At 36.3% G+C, this 22,923-nt stretch overlaps 2 protein-coding genes, 1 long non-coding RNA gene and 2 pseudogenes across 5 annotated transcripts; all 5 read left to right on the top strand.

Annotated features, from left to right (window-relative positions):
- The first annotated feature begins 4,354 nt into the window (after nucleotides 1-4,354).
- LOC111314145 (dephospho-CoA kinase-like) lies at nucleotides 4,355-5,985 on the top strand. Its single transcript, XM_022915212.2, has 3 exons — nucleotides 4,355-4,625; nucleotides 4,744-4,889; nucleotides 5,387-5,985. The coding sequence occupies exons 1-3, from the start codon at nucleotides 4,518-4,520 to the stop codon at nucleotides 5,826-5,828; spliced, it is 696 nt and encodes a 231-aa protein (XP_022770947.1). The 5' UTR covers nucleotides 4,355-4,517; the 3' UTR covers nucleotides 5,829-5,985.
- Nucleotides 5,986-8,375: 2,390 nt separating this feature from the next.
- Nucleotides 8,376-9,740, top strand: LOC111314144 (uncharacterized). The gene is made up of 3 exons (XM_022915211.2): nucleotides 8,376-8,603; nucleotides 8,704-8,779; nucleotides 8,886-9,740. Exons 1-3 carry the CDS (start codon nucleotides 8,550-8,552, stop codon nucleotides 9,617-9,619), a joined length of 864 nt encoding a protein of 287 aa, XP_022770946.1. The 5' UTR covers nucleotides 8,376-8,549; the 3' UTR covers nucleotides 9,620-9,740.
- A 3,956-nt stretch (nucleotides 9,741-13,696) lies between these two features.
- Nucleotides 13,697-16,721, top strand: LOC111313055 (bifunctional protein FolD 2-like; annotated as a pseudogene). Its single transcript, XR_016332369.1, has 6 exons — nucleotides 13,697-13,913; nucleotides 14,686-14,826; nucleotides 14,966-15,142; nucleotides 15,354-15,513; nucleotides 15,599-15,811; nucleotides 16,260-16,721. The product of XR_016332369.1 is annotated as a bifunctional protein FolD 2-like (transcript).
- Nucleotides 16,722-18,208: 1,487 nt separating this feature from the next.
- LOC111314142 (uncharacterized) lies at nucleotides 18,209-22,778 on the top strand. Its single transcript, XR_016332534.1, has 9 exons — nucleotides 18,209-18,476; nucleotides 18,637-18,704; nucleotides 18,922-19,760; nucleotides 19,840-20,083; nucleotides 20,219-20,319; nucleotides 21,052-21,235; nucleotides 21,563-21,665; nucleotides 21,942-22,030; nucleotides 22,469-22,778. It is a non-coding gene; the product is annotated as an uncharacterized LOC111314142 (long non-coding RNA).
- LOC149512121 (protein LOW PSII ACCUMULATION 1, chloroplastic-like) lies at nucleotides 19,758-20,903 on the top strand (annotated as a pseudogene). Its single transcript, XR_016332533.1, has 3 exons — nucleotides 19,758-20,071; nucleotides 20,229-20,385; nucleotides 20,795-20,903. The product of XR_016332533.1 is annotated as a protein LOW PSII ACCUMULATION 1, chloroplastic-like (transcript).
- Nucleotides 22,779-22,923: the final 145 nt, after the last annotated feature.

The following is a 22,923-nucleotide window of genomic DNA, read 5'->3' as shown; positions in this document are numbered from 1 at the left end:
AGACCCCCGAGGAGGGGCTCTTTGATGAGAGGCCCCATGTCGGTTCCCGGTGCACAAATCTGCTGGCTCCGTCTGCTTGGGCTAAGGTTGTGGACATGGTTCAAATTAATGTTCTAGTAAAGGCTTAATGTCACGGATTTAATGATAAGTTTTAAATCTCATATCGAATATAAAAAGAGTTATTAAAGTATAAAATGGTTCACATCGTTTTTTTCTTGTGAGTTACCTATAAATAAAATTGTGATATTAGAGGAATCAGAACGAATAATATCTCACAAGGGTGTGAATCGTGATAGATAAGTTAATCTGAGACGTCGGATGAGTAGATGTCCGGGTCTTTGAGTCGCACTGGTCGAAGCTTAAGTCTCGACCCATGACGAATGGTATCATAGTTAGTCTTAAATTATTCGACTCATGTTAAGCGCTTCAAGGAAGATAGGTAGGGTGGGTGGGGTGTCAAGTGTCTCAAATGAGATAGGCAGGGTAACTGGCTTCTGTGACAAGGGCATCACGGGGTGGGTGGGGAGAATCAACGGAGATAGGTAGGGTAACCAGCTTCCGTGACAAAGACGTCACGAGGGTGGGTGGGGAAGAATGTCACGGATCTAAGGAGAATAGCTAGCCTCCGTAACAAAGGCGTCACGGGAGCCAGGATAGCTAGCCTCCGTCACAAGGGCGTCACGGGGTGAGTGGAGGAGAATGTCATGGACTTAAGGAGAAGTCCTGAATCTTACATCGAATATAAAATGAGAGTCACTGAGGTATAAAAGGGTTTACACCGCTTTTTCCTTGTAAGTTACTTTTTGTAAGACAAAACTATGAGGTCAAGGGATTAGAGCGAACAACACCTCACAAGGGTATAAATTGTGGATGTCTGAATCTTGGAGCCGCGCGAGTAGGAGCTTAAGTCTCGACGAGTGACAAGTGGTATCAAAACTAGTCTTAAACCGTTCGAACCACGTCAAACCCCTCAAGGGAGATAAGCAGGGTAACCAGTCTCCGTGACAAAGGTGTCATGGGGTTGGATGCGGAGAATGTTACGGACCTAAGGAGATATCATGAATCCTATATCGAACATAAAAAGAGGTTTACTGGAGTATAAAATGGTTTACACCATCTTCCCCTTATGAGGCGCTTTTTGTAGGATAAAACCATGAGGTCAGAGGAGTCAGAACGGATAATATCTCACAAAGTTATGAACCGTGATAGATAAATTGATCTGAAACGTCAAATGAGTGGATGTCTAAATCTTAGAGCTACGCAGGTGAAACTTAAGTCTCGACTCGTGACATTAGCACTACATATGTAAAAATAATGTGGCTGTCTTTCTAGATTTGATCTTTATTTCAAATGTTATACGTTTTCTTATTTCAAATTATAGAAATATAAAAATTATAATGGTAATTTCATGAAACTTACACCGATAGACCACGGCCTGATCCATTTTGTAAAACATAACGTTGCAATAAAGTTTGCATAAATGTCGTTGCCAGGTTAGGTTCAAGTTCGTAATTGGATTAAAAAGAAAAAAAGAGAATTTGATAATCAAAACATTACTAATAGAACTTGCCGTCTGAACTCAGTTGGTGCTTCTGAAGGCAACCATGATAATTACCCTTTCTACTACTAATAGAACTTGCCAACGAATAATCCTATCTATCTTTCAAAGTATAAAAAGATTTTATAAGCACTATTTTGATTGCTGTCCTATCCCGGTCATTTCCATCTTCCCACCAGTCTCCTTGATACCCTTCTTGCCATCCCTTTCCCTCGACACCAAACGGGCCAAGACACAATCTATTGGAACCACACAGGCCAACATTAACCTTTTGCTGGAACCTGTCATCTATGATTGCAGGGCTATGTTAAACCAGCTGCAGTCGAAGAAGGTTTCTCATATTTTTCATGAAGCTAACCAAATGTGCTGATGCTTTGGCAAGGAAGGGCAGCGACCACCCCCCATAAACGGGGTCTTTTGTATTCCTAGTTCTAGTAGTGATAATATCGAATCCTTATTTTGTCATGCATGCTGAACACCCTAGCTTTAAACAGCCTTTGATCCTGGCTGACGTTGCTGGAACTATTTTGTATCTCTCTTTTAATTAATTTCTAAGCCTTCCCTTTCGAACAGAAAAAAAAAATTGTCAGTTTAATACTGCACCCAAAAAACAGGCTGATATTCAACGTTACAGTTACTTCACATTGAAAAAAAAAAAAAAAAACTACTACTACAACCACTTCAAAGCAATAAGAAAATCTTCAGCACGTTAAAAAGATTCCTAGGTTTTTCAAGGAACGTCCAGTTGATTTCGATTTTGTCCTTGTTCAGAACCCACAAAATTTTTTCTCATAGTTCTTGAACAAGTTACAGTCGTCGAACAACTATGGCAGTCATCAAAGCACATGGAAACCCTTTGTCAACAACTACTCAGAGGGTTCTTGCTTGCCTTTACGAGAAAGAGGTTGAGTTTCAGTTTGTTCCTGTAAACATGCGAGCTGGTGAACATAATTCGGAAAACTATCTTTCCCTCAATGTAAGTATGGATTATAGATATCTCCTCTATTTTCGCTGAAAAAACCCATCCCACTTTTACCCTTCTTTTATCCTTTTGGAATAGGATTTCCCTCTGCAGCTCAACTCTTTCATACTACGAGGACTGAATTTTTTTCATACAAACCAATCTTTCCATAGTTTCCATTTGTTCAGGAAAAACAAAATGCAAAAACACCAATGAAACAGAAAACCCCAATTTGTCAGAACTGCACAAAGCCAAAAATTACAACCAAATCTTGTCTCACATAGTAACCAAGGAGAGTTTTTCATTTTCTTTTATGTATTAATCCAGGTTTCCCAAAACCCGTTTATGAGACTACTTTGAATCTAATACTTCTCATCCGGTTGATGCTGCCATTTGGTCAAGTTCCAGCTTTTGAAGAAGGGGACTTTAAGCTCTTTGGTAAAGTTTTATGAGCGAAACCCTTAAATTGTTAGCATGGCATGAAAATAATACTATTACTATTTAGTTTAACCCCTTCAAACTCTGAACTTTTAACAAGCAGAATCAAAGGCAATCACCCGATATATCGCCCATGAATACAGCGATAAGGGGACCCAACTGTTATTGCCTGGCTCGAATAAGAGTGTGGCAGTCCTACAATAATACAATTATGGAATGAGGTCGAAGCCCCCCAGTTTGATCCTGCATCTTCAAAGCTATTCCGGGAGCTGGTTTACAAGCCATTTTTTGGCATGGCTACTGACACTGCAGTTGTGGAGGAAAATGAAACTAAGCTTGCCAAAATTCTAGATGTCTATGAGACTCGATTGGCTCAGACTGACTACTTCACCTTGACAGATTTGCATCACCTCCCCAGCATTCAATATTTGCTGGGGACCCAGGCCAAGAAGCTGTTTGATTCACGCCCCCATGTTAGCGCTTGGGTGTCTGACATCACAGCAAGGCCAGCTTGATCCCAGGTCGTCGCTAAGCAAAAACAATGAAGACCTGGGCCACAATCTAAGCTATTAGCATTCAATGAATAATGTCGGGTGTAATCGTTTGCATTTTGGTTTCAGTGTTGTGTCTCATTGCCATTGTCTGGGGTCGTTACCTTCAATCTTTAAGTTGAAGGTGTTGACTCTGTGTTGTGTTCCATCTGTTGTGAAATATAAATTTGCTTCAGCTTTTGAATGTCTTCAATTCATTACTGTCATACAATATTCTTCTTAGCCCTTAGGAGCAGGATTGCATGATTTGAACCGTTCAATCGAAATGATCCTTCGTGTTTCTTAGAAGTTGGAAAACTGCTATATGTGCAGAGATTGAGCAGATAGATAGGACTGTTGTGTTAGCATTGACAAACACATCAAGCCCTTCGAATCAGCCCAAGAAAAGAGACTTCTCAAAGGCAGAACGGGAGTTGATCAATCCCAAAACGCAATTGAAAGGAATTATTGTGATAATACTTAAGTAAACCCTCTGTGATGAGATTATCAGAACGATGGCGATGTTTTCGTTTGGTTAAAATTAAAAGATCCATTTCTTTAATCTTGTCTTGTGATTTAAATAACAAAGCCAATATAATATATTCATCTATAAAATTTCAGTCTAAACCTAAGTAAATATCTTTTGCTATAAAAAAAAAAAAAGAAAAAAAGGTAGAGTTTTGTTTGATTTTTTAACACCTTATTGTCCAATAATTAGGTTTTTTTTATGTACTAATAATGGATTCATTGGAGTTCAATCAGGCCAATGTTTCTTTTCTTATTTTTAATTCCAAGTATTAAAGAGTTGGACCAAAAATGTCTAATAATAAATGAAATAAATTAAAACATTGGGCATCCTGGAATCGAACCCCTGTCAATGCCTCGGGTGGCTACTATGACAGGTACGCCTAGAGTTCAAAATTCGTTGAGCTGTTAGCATCTTTACTCTTTTAATAGGAAAGTAGCTGGCTAAAAAAATGTGGGACACGTCAAAGCACTGAAGCAGAGAGGAGGGAAGGGTTGAGTGATAATGAGGATAGTAGGGCTAACGGGAGGGATCGCATCAGGGAAGAGCACAGTCTCTTCCATGTTCAAGTACAACCACATTCCCGTCGTCGATGCGGATGTCATCGCTCGTGTACCTTCCCTCTCTTCACCTACTTTTCGTTTTTTGTTTTTTTTTTTTGGGTCTACCACATGTTTGATAAAATTACAGATTACATTTTTCAGTAGTACTGTTAATTTTGGTTTTGCAGGATGTGTTGAAGAAGGGCACCGGCGGGTATAAAAAGGTGGTGGCCGCATTTGGGCCGGACATTTTACAAGATGATGGACAAGTCGATCGTTTGAAATTGGGTCGAATCGTCTTCCCTGATGCCTCCAAACGTCAACTCCTTAATCGGTAAATTTTCTATAAATTTCCCTTTTTAATTTATTTTTAAGTGGGCTTAATATTGGGAATAGCTTTAGAAACATTATTTCTCCACTATTCTTATTCTGGTAGTCTTGGAGGTCGGGATTTCACCTTCAAAATGCAAAATTTAGTCGACTTTTTAATGTAAAAGTTGGTGTTCTTTAAGTTGCTTATATACATGGTTTTCTCAACTACTCCCATATGGTGCTGATGCTATAGCAAATTGATGTCATGATCTCCTAGGAGATTGCTTTTAACGATTTAAAGGCAGTTGGAAGTTATGTTACCCTCTGATCCTTAAGTCTGAAGATCAAATTCTGTCACTTAGCGTGTCAGTTTACCCAGGCTAAATGTTGGTAATATTATCTCCTTTACGCCTGGAGGTAATCTGCATGGAGTCTTGGTTACATATCGTCACCATTTACCTTGTTTTAAAATTGCAGATTGTATTGATTTTGAAAATGTGGTTAATTTTCTTCTTGTAGGTTATTGGCTCCCTATATAACTTCTGGCATCTTTTTAGAAATTCTGAAGCTTTGGATAGAAGGTCATAAGATAATTGTTCTTGACATTCCATTATTGTTCGAGGCCAAGATGGATAAGTGGACAAAACCCATTGTTGTTGTATGGGTTGATCCTGAAACACAACTTCAACGACTTATTGAAAGAGATAATTCAACAGAGGAGGATGCCAGAAATAGGATAAATGCTCAGATGTCTCTAGATTTGAAGAGGAGCCAAGCAGACATGGTATTAGATAACACTGGTTCTCTTCAGGACTTGGAGGAAAGGTTCAGGGAGGTACTGTCGCAAGTCAAAAGGCCCTTGACATGGACTGAATTCTGGCTTTCAAGGGATGGAGCCTTGTCAGCTCTTCTTGGTGTTATAATAGTTGTTCTTGGTGGCAAGAAAATTTTTACTGATTGATAGGTTCTACAATCACCAGCAACTTGTGGTTTTAAATTGGTTATAACCCTTGTCCATTCTTGATGGCAGGAAGTGATGTTGTAGTTTCATATGATAGCAAATAAGATGAATGACACTTATTCCTTTCCAATTTAATACATCAGAATTCAGTACTCCACCTTTGTCTTGGCAATGTAGAATGCAGTTGGTTTACTTTTGATTGCTTGCCCTTAAATATTGAAGTGGCTTTTTGTGTAAAAGAATGATTTTTATACCAAGAAAGTGAGATTTACCATTTAACTTTCTGTTTAAATTGCTTTGTATGAATAATCATTTAATACTTTTAGATGCTGTATCTGACAATATTGTTACTGAGACAAGGACTTCTGATGTAAGTTTGAACTTGGTTCTGAGGATTTTCATACTCTAGAAAGGATTGGTAAGGAATTTGTTGGTAGATTTTTTTTCTTTTTTTCCTTTTAATGTTTTAGGACCATGAAAGTAGATACTTGTTCGTTGCTAATGCAGCCTTACCGGATTCACACCAGGCTGCAGAGATTTCATAGATTGTAGTGGAAAAGTATTTTAGGTAGCCTGGTCCCATAATTCTCCAGGGGAACTGATAACTTAGTTGCTGTTAACCCAAGCACATTGCATCCCTGGCTGCTGATAGCTTTCTAAGATTGATTCTGTAAGTTACTTTTTCCACCATGATAAATGCTTGTGATTCATCTGCTATTACTTAAAGAACATACTCAAGTTTTACGACTATATTATTTTAATTCATTTTTTAATTGCCTAGTTTTATAATTTGATCTTCCTCTACTTTGCATTAATCTTTCCTGATGGTCCATAATTGAGTTATACTTCCCAATTTCACAATTTACTGCCTTGACTTATCCTCTGCTGCTTCATTTGGTCAAGTTGACGACTAATATTTTTAGCAATGTAACTTTTTCCGGCTTTGCTTTGCTATTGATGAGTGGTCCACTCCTGAGATAAGTAGCCCTCAGTGAGGTTGTGTACCGCATTAAGGTTATTGTTGCTGTTAGATTTTATTGATTTCTTCTTTTGAGATTTGATAACTGAGACTTTTTAATGATATTAAACATTTTCCTTTTGCAACAGTATTGTACAAAGGACATAAAATCAAGACCTATTGTGAGTTTCAAGTGTTGTCACGAGTCACACTACCCATAAAAGCCTGGCAGAGCCATTGGCTTAAACTAAGTGGGGGATAAGTTTTTATTAGAGTATTGCGTACTGTTTCAGAAAGTCCATGAAAGTTTCTTGTCCTCATTTTTGGGAAAAATATATGCCAAGTGCCAATTGCTTATTGATAGTTGTTTTCGTTTTATTTCCATTTAGAGATGCAACTTCAAGTTGCCAATTCGGTTGAAAACTTGCTTGGTACTTTCTTGTGAAATAAAAGAATCTGGCCGATTGTTGAACAATATAAATACTTTTAGGGAGGAAAGATGGCAAATTATAATGTTCTCTGCCTACCAGCCGCTAACGACCAATCGATAACACTTATATATGTGGGGTTTTTACTACCCTTTCTAGATCATGAAACATAAAAATTTGCTGATATATGAGACTAAACAGAGTTATCAGGGGATTATTTTGAATTATTGATGGCTAATCAGACTAATTGGGTGATTGGGGAATGTTTTTAAACGTCAATTTATTCCGTGTTGAAGAGTCTTACTTATTACTGAGTATACCAACTCAATACAAATCCTGTCATAGCCAGTGGTTTCATTATGGTAGTTGGAGATGGTGAACTGCCATGAATGAGATGATTCAGAATAAAAATTAGAAATGCGATGGTGGTTGTTCTAATTGAATTGATGGTAAATCAGACTTGTTAGTTCGAAGACAGTACAGAGGCATGCACCAAATTAATCAGGGTGTTTCTTCAATTGAATTTGCTTTGAGAAAAGTCGCAATTAAAGTTGGACGTTTAGCTTGGGAAGGGGTAAAACGAGATTAGGATTATGTCTTGTCCGCGCCTTGTTCAAAGAAAGGAACTCAATAATTTCATTCGATGATAATATACTACTATAAAACTTTTGTTTCTTTCGAATTCTAGAATCCCAATCGAAAGTGCAGCAAAAAGGTAATTCCACCAAGGATTTTGCCCGAGAATTCTAAAGGAGTTTTCTAAATCTAAAACATCCAAAAAAGAAAAAAAGGCCTGCTGGAATGCAACATTGCATGTGATTTTGTGATACCCGTCAAAGGGACAGGCAGTGAGCAAAGGCAAATACTATCCTTTAGGCTTATACGAACAAATGCTATCATTTGGCGCCGTAAGCTGAATGGCTTTGTTGCTGGCTCGCCGCTTGGGCGTTCAGCAGTTGGATTTGCTGCAAAAGTTTGTTGTGGGTGGGGGGCATGTAAGGTAAGCCTAACCCTGGAGGGTAATCTGGTGGGATAAAAATCGTGTGGCATCTACTGTGACCCGCAAATAAATGAATGGTTCAAAAACTAATTAGGCTAGCTTAACAGCTGAAAGAAAGCCATACAAAATATAAAATCACGTGATTATTCTCACAAGCAAGCAGAAATTGGAAGAAAAGGTGATGTGGCATCCACACCAAATAATATTGCTTTTTCTCTGATACTACCACTACTATTTTAACTCCCAATCTTTCTCATTCTCTTCTCTAAAGACGTTCGCTTCGCCCCCGCTCTCCAGCACTCCTTTCCTTCTCTCTCTCTCTCTCTCTCTGTGAGATGGCAACTAAAGCAGCTGATCAAGATGATGCTGCAGGAGCACTGAATTATAAGGTGAGCACCGTGCATATATGTATAGAATTTATAATGAGAATTTATCCTGCTAATATTTCTAAATTAGCTGACTCCCCCGGCCGTCTTTTACTGTTTTTAGACATGGGTCTTTAAAGTCTTAATTCATTGCGAAGGATGCAAGAAGAAAGTCAAGAAACTTCTTCAAGCCATTGATGGTATATTTATATCCTACTCTCTTTAATTCCATATTAAATAGTAAGTAGTACTGAAAACCAATGGAAAATCTATTCACTTTTCCTTGCGTTCTTAATCTTTTTTCAGGTGTTTATGAGACGACCATAGATTCTCAACAGCACAAGGTGACAGTCACTGGCAGCGTGGATCCGGAAACGCTCATCAAGAAGCTGAACAAGTCAGGGAAATCAGTTGAACTTTGGCCAGAAAAGCCTGAAAAGAAAGAGAAAAAGCCTGGGAAGCCAAATAACAATGAGAAACAAAAAGACGACGAAGAAGCTGGTGATGATCATGACCCCAAGAATAAATCAACAGAGAAGCCTGCATCAGCCGCTGCCAAAAATGGCGGTGCCGGTGCTAGTAAAGGCCCTGCTGGAGATGATCAGCCTCCAGCTGGGGACCAAATGGGAGGTGTAAGCCAGGAACCAGACAGTACTGCCGAAAGTGGGGGTGTTAATGGAGGTAAAAAGCAGAAAAAGAAAGGGCAGAAAGGTAACACTGGTTCCAACGGTGATGCATCCGGTGACACTCTATCAGCTCTGGTTCTTCCAGAACAGGCTCCACCTATGGCATCAATCAATCTGATGCCTCCAAATTACCCTATGTACCCATATGCACCTATGTACGCACCTATGTACTATGGACCTCCATCGTTTGGCGTAAGTTACAAAACGACTCATCCTAGCTCAAGCTTTTCATATTATACCCCTACCATGCATCCTAATGCGTACGGACCACCACCTCCACCATCCTATCCGATTGATGAATTCAATGAAGATGGTGATTACGATCGTGATGAAAGTGGTTGCTCAATCATGTGAACAAAATATTGAAGAAAACGAGTACATGTAGATTTTGATGTTATTTGTACTGTTAATGGATATCAGGGGACAGGAAGGGATTAATTTTGTAAGATGCAAATAAAAATAATTAATTTTAGTACTACTTTGTTAGGGAGAAATCAAAAGTTGGTTTTACTTTTCATCGGGGTTTGAAGGGGTTTGGAATTTTGCTCTTTGTAGTTGTAGGACCTGAAAAATCTCAACCTTTCCCTCTTTCTTATGTGCCAAGAAGATCTTTGTCCATGTTGGTCCCTCTCTTTCTTTATCATTTTCCCGTATAAAATTTAAGCGGAAAAACCTGAACTGAATCAGTGAATTATTTTATGTTGAAAATTGTGATAAGTTGTCAGTAAGTAGTAGTACTATATATTCCTTTATTTATCCAAAGACCCAAGTTTTCAGCTAAGGCAATCAAACCCTCGAAAGAACCATGTTTAAATTTGGATATGCACCATACATAACAAGAATATAAAAGTAAGTGAAGGGTAAGAAGCAGCTCTCACGAACAACTTGAAACATGCTTTTGCTTCAATTATCAAAAACAGAAAACCTCCAACCCCAATCATAACTTTCTAAATGGTTAGCATATACAGATCTCATTCCCACTATCTTACCTACCTTTTTTCTGATGCAGAATATTCATGGTGGATTATACTTTCTTTTCATATCGTGAAAGGGAAATTGGGGAATATATAATACAATATATAGATATACTTATCCTCTCACCAACGCATATGCCAATTCATTGTCGATCAAACCCCATAACAATACCATCCCACAAACCGCATATTCACATGCATGCAAGTTGCAATATTATATAATCATGAAGCATAGATCAACATGATTCTCAAGCTTCACCCCCCCTATTTTCCTTTGGATTTATCTAGAAAAATCTATGTTTTTTTAATAAAAAATTTTCTAGGATTGAAGTTCAGAAGAATATATATATTTTAATCCACTATGATTAGCATCAGCCAGAATTTTAAGTTGATAGCTTTGCTTCCATTCCTTTCACACAATAAAGAAGATTACTACTACTATCTTTCAAAACTTTGCCCTACACCTTTTAGATGGCGGAGATGGGATGATAACATAGTGTTGATTTTTGGGACCCTCTTACTAGAAAATGATTTATAAAATCTCGAAAGCACCCACCTTTGTCTCTTCCGAAGTCCATATTTTTTCTTGTTCTTTTTCCCCTATATATATATATATATATATATATATTAAAAATTATCAAAAGAGAGAGAGCTTGCTTGTTTCCCTGTACCTAAGAAACCAAGATTCCTAATGCAATAAATAATAATCATGAAATTCAGCTTGTTGGAATATTCACTTACTTTCAGCAAATCTTTGAATGAAGATGCATGCATGCCTCTAACCTCTTCCAGCAGAAATGATTATAAAAGAAGTACTGCTAATTATATGAGTTAACACCATGCTGAGCTGAGACGAAATGGGATGGTAGATGCGGTAAAATTCTGGAGATTAATCGAAAGGACAAAATGAAGATATCCTAAGATTTTTGATGTGAAAGAATAGTGGAAATGAACAGGGACGCAAATGTAGGACAGTTCATAATAACAAAGGAGAAATCAGTGCAAAGGGAATCTAGCTAGTTCAAAAGCAGACACATTCCATTTCCATAGCTTTGTTCTGTCTCTCACCGACCGATATATTGAGACCCTTTGTCTCTCCTGGTTATTAACTTCCAGCAGATACAGATCCATGTTTTGAAATAGGGTCATGAACATCTTCAAAAATTAAAAAATAAAAACTTTTATTAAATTTTATCATTTTTTTCATCGATAAAATTGATAAATTTAATGATAATTTATATCTTATAAATAAAAATTCTAAAAAATATTCTAAATCCATCACCGATTTCTCGTAAGGTACTAATGAAGAGTTTTCATGGTGAAACCTTGCGGTGGGGAATTTAAATGTCTTCCTAGATTTTTATTCAATCTAGATGATGTTGCAATTATTTATGGTTAATCATTCATTCGCCAAAAAAAAAAAAAGCAAAACAGAAAAGCTATTAGACAAGAAAAAAAATTTTGTCGCACGCTTTATATGTCTCAATTGATGGGCAACATAGAATTTCATTCTGGTGTGTTTATGGATAAGAATAAATTTCATAATTGTAATAATTAATTCCAAAAGATTGATGGAAATCAAATAGGACAATAAAGATCAATTCTACAACAACAATCAATGCATCCCAGCTTATAATATGGTGATAGCACATCAATACATGATAACAATCGAACAACAAAAAAAGTGAGATTTGAACCAAAATTTTAAATTTGATTCGTAATCTGCCTTACTCTCTTTCTCTCTCTCTCTCTCTCTCTATATATATATATATATATATATAAAGTTCTCCTCCTTTTAAGGTTTTAGTTTTAATAATTTTTTGGGTAAATTATAAAAGACAATTTTTCAAAAATTTGAGCACTTTCATACTATTTTCTTTTCATATTTGACATATTTCTGATTTCTTAATACTTCTTGATATTTGTTTAGGAACCTTGCTCCTTTCCATGAACAATATGATATTTATTAAGATATTTCAAAAAAAAATTATTTAGTATTTCTTAATTAGTTCAGTGCTTTGGAAATGATGAGCTTTGGAATAAAAATATTAAATCGAATTGTATTGCGTAAATCTTTGATATATTATTACATAAGTAATTTTTATTATTATTTTATTTTTGAAATGTAATTTCTATTATTGTTAGTTATAAATTTATAATTTAAAAAGGTACATATTATTCATAAGTTTAATTACTATTAAAAATTTATCATTATTAAAGTTTGTATCCATTTTTCCAATCTAAAAATAAAAAAATTATAAGTGCAAGAATTCAAAGCCAATTTTTATTATTAATTAGTTAGCACTTACCGTTGTAAATTTATAATGACTTGCCCATTTCTGTTTATTGGGGCTAGAACTAAGATGATAAAAAGGGCCATACAAGTGAAAGCCCATGATATATAGTTAGAGGGATTGGGCTTCGGTGTTAAGCCTTGTCTTGTTTTTCCAAGTCCATATTTTTTGGACATTTTTCTTACCTTTCTGAAACACCAAGGGGGTCAGCTAGTGTGCAACGGGCTTCTCGTTGGACCGAAATGTAAAATCACAGGCTCCAGAGTGCCCTACCAAGGGAATAATCTGGTAAAATAAAAGGAAATTCCTTTCGAGAAAATGGGTATTGGTCCCGATAGAATACAAACCATGATTGACCACATTTTAAGTGGTTTATATTTTGTACAATTGTTATGGACGGCTGTCCTGTCAGCTTCAAGTTCATGAAATCATGATATAAAATAACTTTTTTTTTTTCCTATTTGATGCGATTACTATCCACTACCCACAAATGTTTTGTCGTTTTTACAACATTGGAATCTTTAGGTTTAGGTACTCCAAAAAGCAAATTCGAATTTTAAGAGGCATCTTAGCACATGGATAAGAACAAAACATGTTGCATTGCACAAATGGAATAGTTAGATGCAAAATTGCATTTTGTTTTTATTTCTAATAAACTTATATGGCATATTTAAAAGTCACTTTTTAAAAATAATTATAAGAAATACTTGTATATCTACATGATTATTAACTTGATCCTATTTATTTATGATTGATGAAAAAAAATTATTGAAAAAAAAGAATATGATGATATGAGATATTTCTACTTATTTTCTTTTGTTCGTAGTGTCATCTATGTATTGCTTTTTCTTTTCTTTTTTCTTCTATTACTTGATTATAATACCAATATGACCAATAAACAATGACAAAATGGTCACAAATCGATAAGGAAATAATTGATAAATTTGATTAAAGGAAAATAGTTCACACCATTTGGGCCACGAAACCATCAAAGTTGATCTGTCACACAAGCATAAGGAATCTTATCCTATCTTGAAAGGAAAATGGTCCTACCACCCACAATCCATGGCATCTTGCCTTTAGTTTTGCCATATATACCCACATTTGTTCTATCTATAGTTCTAATATCTTAGCCTAAAGTCACAAGAACAGTAAAAGCATATATGAAGCCTCAAAGCCTCTGCAGTGATAATTCTCTGATAGGTGAATCAGAGGGAACGATCAGGGAAAGGTTGAAGCAAGCGTGGCAGGCGGCCATGGATACTATGGTTAGGAATGGGGTTCAAAGAGGGCATAGGATTCTGATTTCCAAAGAAATTGAGAGACGAAATGGGATCAGCTACTCCACTGAAGACCCCATTAGAACCATGATGTTCTTGGGTTCATGGAGCCACACCTAGCTAGGTTTTGGAGGTGTTTCATGCAAATATTGTAACTATATATATACATATATATATATATGCTTTAATATTTTGTTAAAAAAGTTAAGCCAAAAACATCAAGAAAGTTGTCACCAAAATGCAGTTTTACTTGGATGATGGAGCAACAAGCTCAATATCAATTATTGAAATAAAGAAAGACAAACTGTATATTGTTAACTTTTTTTTTGGGGGGGGGGGGGGTAAATGAAATGTAGCGATATATATATGCATATACTTTTGATGTCCTAAAATACTTTCGGAAATTCTTTTTTTTTTTTTTTTAACATACGAAAAGAATTGAAGAGAAGAGAAGGAATTTGTTGCAATTCTAGAGTTCATAATCAACTAATCAAGTTCGGGCAGAGCATTGCTTTAAAGTTCTTAGACTCAACCCCTAGCTTAAGAAAACCATATTTTCATATATAGTTTCAATATATTTTTTAATATTTAAATAATATCGAACCTCAATGAACGTGCTTGAATAAGCTAGACCCGAAATTGGAATTAAAGATGACAATTCCGCCTGACCCGCTTGGCCGACCCAAAATACTTTCAGCTACTAATATAAATAAGGGAAAAAAAATGAAAGAGGGCGGGCGGGTCATCCTCCTGCCTGACAGACAAAATCCAAAATGCCAAATGTCGGCAGCTGCCGCAACTTAATCGAAGTGCCTTTTTAAATGGGTCCTTTGTAATAACGTGTTTTTCTGGAACTTGTTGCCAAAACATAGGCTGCTCTTCTCCACCGCAATCTAGCATGCAAATGGCTTCTCCATCTGATCACGAAGCCACTATTATCGACGGCAAAGCCATCGCTCAGACAATAAGATCTGAAATTGCCGACAAGGTGCGCCAACTCTCTCAGAAATACGGCAAGGTAAGGGTTACCTTCCTTTTTTCCTCATTTCTTTATAAACTAGTGTCTTTGAATTTGATATGGCAAAAGGTCAATAATTTCATTTCATTTATGGGTAGACTGGGAAAGTTGATATTATTCTAACCACGTGCCAGGGCTAGCTGTGGTAATTGTTGGGAACAGGAAAGATTCTCAAAGCTATGTGGGAATGAAGAGAAAAGCTTGTCCTGAAGTTGGAATTAAGTCTTTTGATGTGGACCTCCCTGAGGAACTGGCCGAATCCGAGTTGGTCAGCAGGTTTCACGAGTTAAATGCAAATCCTGATGTACGTGGTTGGTTAATGTTTCTATCTTTATAATATTAATGAAAACTATAAAACCTTGAGATTACATTTAAGTTTCCTGAAAGAAGCAAAAAAAAAAAAAAAAAAAACCCATTTTTAATTGGTGGGAAGTGTAAAAATGTTAGCTTTATTGTAGCTCAATTGCTTATATGGAGATTTCCCTTCTTCGTTTTTATTTAGTATTTTTGTTACATTAATAGGTATATTGGTTCAGCTCCCCTTACCAAAGCATATAAATGAAGAGAAAGTTTCGGGTGAAATCAGTCTTGAGAAAGATGTAGATGGTTTTCATCCTTTGAATATTGGCAAACTTGCAATGAAAGGCCGAGAAAACCTGTACTAATTCCTTGTACTCCCAAGGCAATATTACCATGCTTTCAAGTATTATAATACAATGATTTACCTAGTTCTTTTGCTAAGATTCCCTTTTTTTTTTTTTCTACAGGGTTGCCTTGAACTGCTAACACGAAGTGGTATAAGCATAAAGGGAAAAAATGCTGTTGTTGTGGGCCGAAGTAACATAGTTGGATTGCCTGTTTCATTGCTGCTGCTGAAGGCAGAAGCTACTGTTAGTATTGTTCATTCACGTACGCCAGATCCTGAAACGCTAACTCGGGAAGCTGACATTATTGTTGCTGCAGCAGGACAAGCTATGATGGTAAATATATATTTTCGCTCTTTAGCTGCTCAAACGTTTTAAATTATTTTGTTCTAGCCTAGCATATTCAATTATTCATCCTTGTTTTATCTTCTCCCAAAAAGTTTAGCAGTCAGGTTTAGTTATAGCTTAATTTTGCTGATTAATAATGTTGATCCTGCTGGATTATGACATGATTGTGAAATACAAGAAAACACTTTACTCCAAGCGCTGCACAACCTCAAATATCCATGATATCCTTGTTTGAAACTTTGAATGTATTCATCTTGCAAAAAAGGGGAAAATAGAGGGGAAACTTAATTGCTGTTTGGTTTTCTGCGGATCAGAGAATCAATCCTCAATTCCTCTGCTTGGGGCTTCATCATTTATGTTTGCATAATGATGTTACTTTGATTGTTTTGTGATGGTAAACTGTGTTTAATTTTAAATTCTTCTATTTATCTTCCAGATTAAAGGCAGTTGGATCAAACCTGGTGCTGCAGATATCGATGTTGGAACTAATGCTGTTGATGACCCAACTAAGAAGTCAGGATATAGTTAGTAGGTGAGGTGGATTTCCAAGAGGCATGTAAGGTGGCTGGATGGATAACTCCTGTTCCTGGTGGTGTCGGCCCAATGACCGTTGCAACGCTGCTTAGGAATACCTTAAGACAGTGCGAAGCGTGTGATTAAGCAGCGAGGCTCTCTGATTTCATCATTGTTTACTTCATGATAAATTTGCTTATTTTTAACCTGTGAGTTGGATCTGTGACGTCATAGTTAAAAAGAAAATCTTTTTTGCAATTATAGAGGTATCACTGTTTCCATCCCATACTCAAAGTGTAGCATATTTGTTTTCTATTGCCAAATTCTGAAAACAAGTCAAAATGCAATTTCAAGTACTTTACAGAGCTGCTTAAGACTTGGGATCTATCTGTTGCATGTTTAATCATGTTCACCATTTCTTTCTATGAATTCTAAGCTTATCATTTGATTAGTTTATTTGCTCCCTCAAAATAACATCCATCTCAACTCTGTGCTTGAAGTAGTTTCTTTATATAAACTTGTTGAAATCTATTAGCCCGTAGCCTACGCCTGGAAAGAACGAAGAAGAAGGAGGGAAAGGAAATAGAGGCAGAGAAATCATTGGACTCCTCCCCACCACCCAGTCTACACTATTGAAATGATTCCCCATTGACAATTGAGAATCCTTGTTCTGCGTCTAATAAGAGAACGAAGTATGGCCAAAATGCCCGATTTTCTAATCATTTCTAGAATGCTTTCTTTCATATCTGGAAGGCAATGTTGCTACTGAACTTTGGTCTCCTCTGCCTGCAGCTGGATTCATAAAGGAATTCTTGTTTTTATAATATCCCAACAAAATTTTAACAGAGAACAACAATATTTTAAAGGGCTTTAATACGCAACTATAGACTCTGAAAATCTCAAGTGGATTTATGTTATAAAAATTACTATCTAAAATTTGTTATGGGTTAAGTCATATTGATTTTAAAGCTAAAATCACTGTTATATCAAGTAGGAGTGATTAAGGTTGAATTCTAAACCCCTTCTCTTAAAAGATACAAAATTTCCACTAGTTTCAAAGCATTCATCACTTGCTTCCCCTGACTGTTAGACGTGCAAGTCAAAAAGAATGGCTTCACCCATATTCACTTTCATCTCAACTTTGGTCTCAATAAAAATTTCTTAAGATAATGAAAAGGCTCAATCTTGAAAATTTATTTCAACAATATTTAATTATAGTTCAAGACATATAGATGAGAAGCAAGCTACTAAAGGGGGCAATTAAGACCAAAAAAAAAAAGAAAACGTAGTCCCACAAGCTTAATCTTTGTTGACGTGAGATTGGATTTGGATGAAGCTATCAGTCAAACGGTAATCTTTGTTGACGTGACAGTAGATTTTGACGAATTTAACGGGTTCGACTGATACGTCTAGCGGTCAAGAGGGGAAATTTTAATAAAAAAACAAAAAGTCGAACGGTCAAGTCTTCAAGAACTCTGCGCTTGTGAGTTAATGCAAAACGACAACGTCTCAAGCATCCCTCCGCATCTCCAGCTAGTACGTGTGGTACTTTAAAAAATTGCCGTAAGAAGATCGAACTTCAGAAGGAAAATATTAATATACAGTTCAGATAAACTGTTAAGTTTGGGGGAGAAAGTCGGGACACGCGAAATCTGAATGGCTGTGGCTGCTCTGGCACTGAACCGGCAACTCCCATGCTTCTCAAAGCCAAAGACAAGAGCAAAGTCAGGGGCATGGTTCCTCGAGAAAGCAACCCTTTTGAATTCTCAAAACAAGGCTCACGTCTTCCCATTCCCTGGGGGCCAACACTCAGACTGCAGAATCTTGTGTCAATCTGGGCCTTTCTTTCTTGTCCAAAGGATGCGTACGTATTACTCGCTTCTTGTTTTTGCAGTATTTTATGGTTTTGCGATGTGGCTGTCTTCAGTTTGGGTATTTTTGGTGCAATTAGATCCAAAGCTCTTTTTTTTTTTTTTTTGGCAAACATGGGTTTTGTTTTCTTTATGTTCTTAACGATTCCCTTAGATGCTACACTAGATACTGATTTAGTTTGAATGTGGCGAATGTTTTGTCAATGTCAGTTGCGAAATTGGCTATTTTCTCCCAATGCAAGTGGTACGCACCAAATATCCTGTTTAAGGTTGCTGCATATTATTTTTGCTATCTGGCATATTAAAGACTTTCACTTAATCATCTGTTAAATTGCAGAATATTGCGCCATTCTAACAGTATGTTGACCCACATCATCTAATATTTTTCCTTTTTCCTGATACTTTAATGTTCATGATTTGGTCACATAGTGCGCAATTCAGGGAGCAAAACCATGCTGGATTATGACACATGCAAATCCCTCCTGGCTCAATGAACAGTAAACTTTATCTTTTACAATTGAGATTAAATTCTAGATTAATTGATTTCCATAACAATGCTCCTTCAAAGTACTTTTATGATTTATGAATTTGTTGATCACATATTTCAGAAGTTCATATTCTCAGATAGCTCATTGTTATGCATTGCTGGTGCAAAATTATCTTTGCAAACCATACTTTTTATTTGTAAATTCAAATCATATTTTTGTAAAACAGTGCGTGTTATGTCAGAAGGATATTTCTGGTTAAAGATGCTTTAGTCCAGTTTGAAACAGCACTTAGTTTAGATCCAAAGTCCAAACCCTGTAGAAGCCCAAGCTGCTCTCTATAACAAAGCCTGCTGTAATGGCTATTGGTAAGAATTTCTGATGCTTTTTCCTCCTTTGTTTAGTAGTTAGAATTTCAAATCACCATGCATGATTTTGGTAATTCCTATGTACTTTAGGAAAGAGATGGATAGCCAAAAATAATACTACCTTAACTCCCTTCCAGCTGCACCTGTAAAGTATAGCTTATGTATAGTACTCAGAATTACATACTCTTATTATATGAATTGATACGCTATCTATCTGCTAAATTCCCTTCATTCCTCTTATACGAAATCCCTCCTTTCATAGGTATATAATAGAAGGTTTTTGGAATCCGATTTGGCATATTACTGCCATGTGGTATTTTTTTCTTACATGGCATGGCACGTGGCACACCTAACGGCTCCATCTCTTTTCAGCTAAAATCGGGTCAAATTGACCTGAAGTACTGCATTAATCTCAAGTTATGATTTGTTACTGAATGGGGCTGCACTTACTAACAATCTTTATTTTATCGAGGAAGAGGGGAAGTGAAGAAAGCTGCTGACTGTCCCAGTATTGCTTTGAGAGACTACAAGCTCAAGTTTGGTACAATTCTAAATGATCCTGATCTGGCCTCCCTTAGAGCATCGCTGAGTTCAAGGAATTGCAAGAAGACATTTATTGCTTAAGTTTTCTTCCAGCCGTTCCTCTTTCTCAATCTCCGCCAAGATATCCTAACTGCAACAGCCATGGAATCAAATGAAAGTAATTCATCCACATGAGGATCAAATTACTAAATGTTGGTATTGCAGCTATTGCTCATAATTATTTGTTATCTTTCCAGGCAAGACTTGGTGGAAAAGATATAGGTTGCACTTTTCAAAGAGATCTCAAACTTATCACAGTGAAGTCCAGGCCCCATTTTGGAGGGGGGTGGGCTTAGGAGATTCTTTTATGTGGCGTTCTCTGCAGCTGCTGGAATTTCACTGTACCCAGGCTATTTCGTGTTATTAAAGGTGGTGATGGTGCTCCTAATTTTTTGGAAACTGCCAGCAATGCTGCCATGAATATTGGAGGTAAATTAGGAGGTAAGTATGTTAGATATATGTGTGTTATTTGATGAGATAATCTCTGTTTTTTTTATTTTATTTGAATTTGTTGGTGTGACCATCAATCTAATAGTTTGTAACCAGCTTTTTAAAATGACTAAGTTTTTGAATCAGCTATCTACAGGTATCATTGTTCTTGTGGCATTCTTTTTCTGGGACAACAAGAAGAAGGAAGAGCAACTTGCACAAATATCCCGAGATGAAACTCTCTCTAGGTTGCCTTCGCACCTTTCCACCAATTGGGTTGTTGAACTTGTGCAGCTACGAACACTGCTAGGCCAGTTAGTATTAAACTGTCAATTTTTTTTTAATATTTCTTCCAAGTTCTTGCTGCTCCATGATTGCAAACTTCAGATTGATCGTTACAAATATTATGCCTGCATTGTCACTGTAAAAGTATAGTCTTCAAGAATAATGTTGCCGACCATAAACAATTAAGAATTCTTCTCATTTCAATCACAAGATAAAATTAGATTTCTTGTAGTGATTTTAAGTAAATACACTTGACACATTTCCACAGTAATCAAAGGATTAAAATTTAAGCTTATAGTTAATAAATGAAATAGAACAGCTACCTGTCTTAGCTCTTTGTGTTTCTTTAATGGTACTTAAGTGCATTGTGGACACTCCTGTGAACATCTGTGACCATAACTAGTTCTGTTCTGTTTTCTGTTTCTACATCATTTTTAGTGAATGCTACTGCTTGGGGTGGGGATAGAGACAAAGAGGAGAGCATAGAAGGAAAAAACTGAGACTTATACCATTAGATCAAAAGTCGTCTAAACTTACTATAGAAAGGTACATTAATATTTACTACTTTGGTTGAGTGTAAATACATCTTAATGCACTGCTAGTTGTATGTTAGCTTGCATGCTGATGCATTTTTTTATGCTTGCCCTTATCTATATGGTTTTTGTCATCACATTCTAATTGAAGGTTGGATTCAGGGAAAAAAAAGAATCTGTTTCCTTGGCTATACAAAAAGCAGAGAGATTTTGAACTGAGCTCCTCAGATGAGGTGTTCTTCTAGCTCCTGTCATTTGGGGTGATGGTAGAAGTAGAACACCGCAAGTGGAGAAGAAAGGTTTTGGTGTTTCTCCAAAGGCAGCTGCTGCACTTCCTTCTATTGGGGTAAAATACAGGTTTCTAACCTACAGTTTATTGGGGTAAGATACAGGTTTCTAACCTACAGTAGATTAGTAGCCATACAAGGATAATTTTTGTTCACTGATGACATTATCATCATTTGTATAGTTATGAAGACTTCTTAGATGCTTAATTTGTGCCATACATGCTCAGGTGTACTTGTGCCGGTATGCCATATATACCTGGGGTTGCTGTCTTGTTGCAATCGATTGTACATGGAATTTTAAGTTGTGAAAGATTAAACACATGCACTAGGTTGGTTTTTTATTAAATTGCTTTCTTGAAACTTTTTATGTATTGCTGTCGTGGCAGAAAGACTTCCAGAAACAAGATCAGTCTATAACTGCAAAATCAAAGTTGAAAGCTGAAATTCGATTTTTAAGGCTAAGATTGTATCACTGGAAGAACGGGAGAGGTCACCTCCTACTCTCTCTCTCTCTATATATATATATGTATATATATATTATAGTACTGTTTATCCTTGTTTTAGCATATAGAAAACAAAGGTTTTTCAATAATGTATCTCGATCAGGTCAGAAAAGTTAGTGTCTTTACAAACTGTTTCCAAACATTAATTACATTTCCAATTATCAGTGATAGGCTCAAATTTGTCAATGAACATCTTTTCTTTTGTTAGCTTTTATTTTTTCTTTTAATCTTTTAACTAACTATTCTTACTTAGGTGGATCAGGGATCAAGAAAAGTCTGAAGGAGTTACACCCGGGGAAGATGTGTACATAATTTTGCACCTAGATGGTCAAGTTCGAAGATCAGGAAAAAGTAAGAACACATGTTGGAAACTTGTGTTAGTTCCTCCTCTTGGACTGAGATAATTGCAAATACAATTATCAGTGAGTCATGACATTAATTTAGGAAGGTTATAACTGGTTGCTGATTTTTGTTGCTCAAAATTTTGGAATTCATGCTCACACTTTAAAGCATTGATTGGCTTTCCATCAACTTTCTTTTCTCATAAGGCTGTTAAATGAATCAATCTTGTAAACCTCCTTAGTTATCAGTTGTAAGTGCTTTGGGTCAGATGAATTTATGAACATCGACTCTAAAGTAGAAAAAATTCTGCACTTCATGACATACCACGTAGTTGATGTGATTCAGTTGCAAACTAAACTATATATTTTCCATCTTAAGTTTCAAATACCAGTAATGTAATATTGGAACTTTTTTCTTCATTATCATGATAAATTTCCTTGTCTGCAGGGAATGCCTGATTGGTCACAAATAGTGAAGGAGCTGCCACCAATGGAAGCATTGCTAAGCAAACTAGATAGATAGAATTTCTGTTAGCAACCCTTTTTTGAGTGTGCTTCAAACTAAGACGGGACAAGATTGCGTGGCTGATGGTAGTCTTTCTTCTTGTCTGATTATTCATTCTTTAGACAACCAATTTTTTTGTCATGGTTCTTTTACACAGCAGGTATTATTGCTTTGTAAATTAGACCATACAAAATTTTGAATACTATAGAAATTAGTTTTGGTCTGGTTATCTAATTCACCTATTATTTCACTATTTTTGAGTTTTAACAATGTTTGATCCTTACCCCTTTTTCTTTCTGTTTCTTTTTCTTTTTTTTTCTCTTTTAAGATGGTAGGAGGTTGCCTAACCAAGCACGCTGTTTCTTTTTTTTTTTTTATATGCAATAATGACCTAACCA

This window comes from Durio zibethinus, chromosome 23 (assembly GCF_047325235.1).
Source record: "Durio zibethinus cultivar Kanyao isolate XHJ-2024 chromosome 23, ASM4732523v1, whole genome shotgun sequence".
Taxonomy (NCBI): domain Eukaryota; kingdom Viridiplantae; phylum Streptophyta; class Magnoliopsida; order Malvales; family Malvaceae; genus Durio; species Durio zibethinus.
The sequence above is the reverse complement of the archived record's forward strand: the minus strand, read 5'-3'. Positions and strand labels throughout refer to the sequence as shown.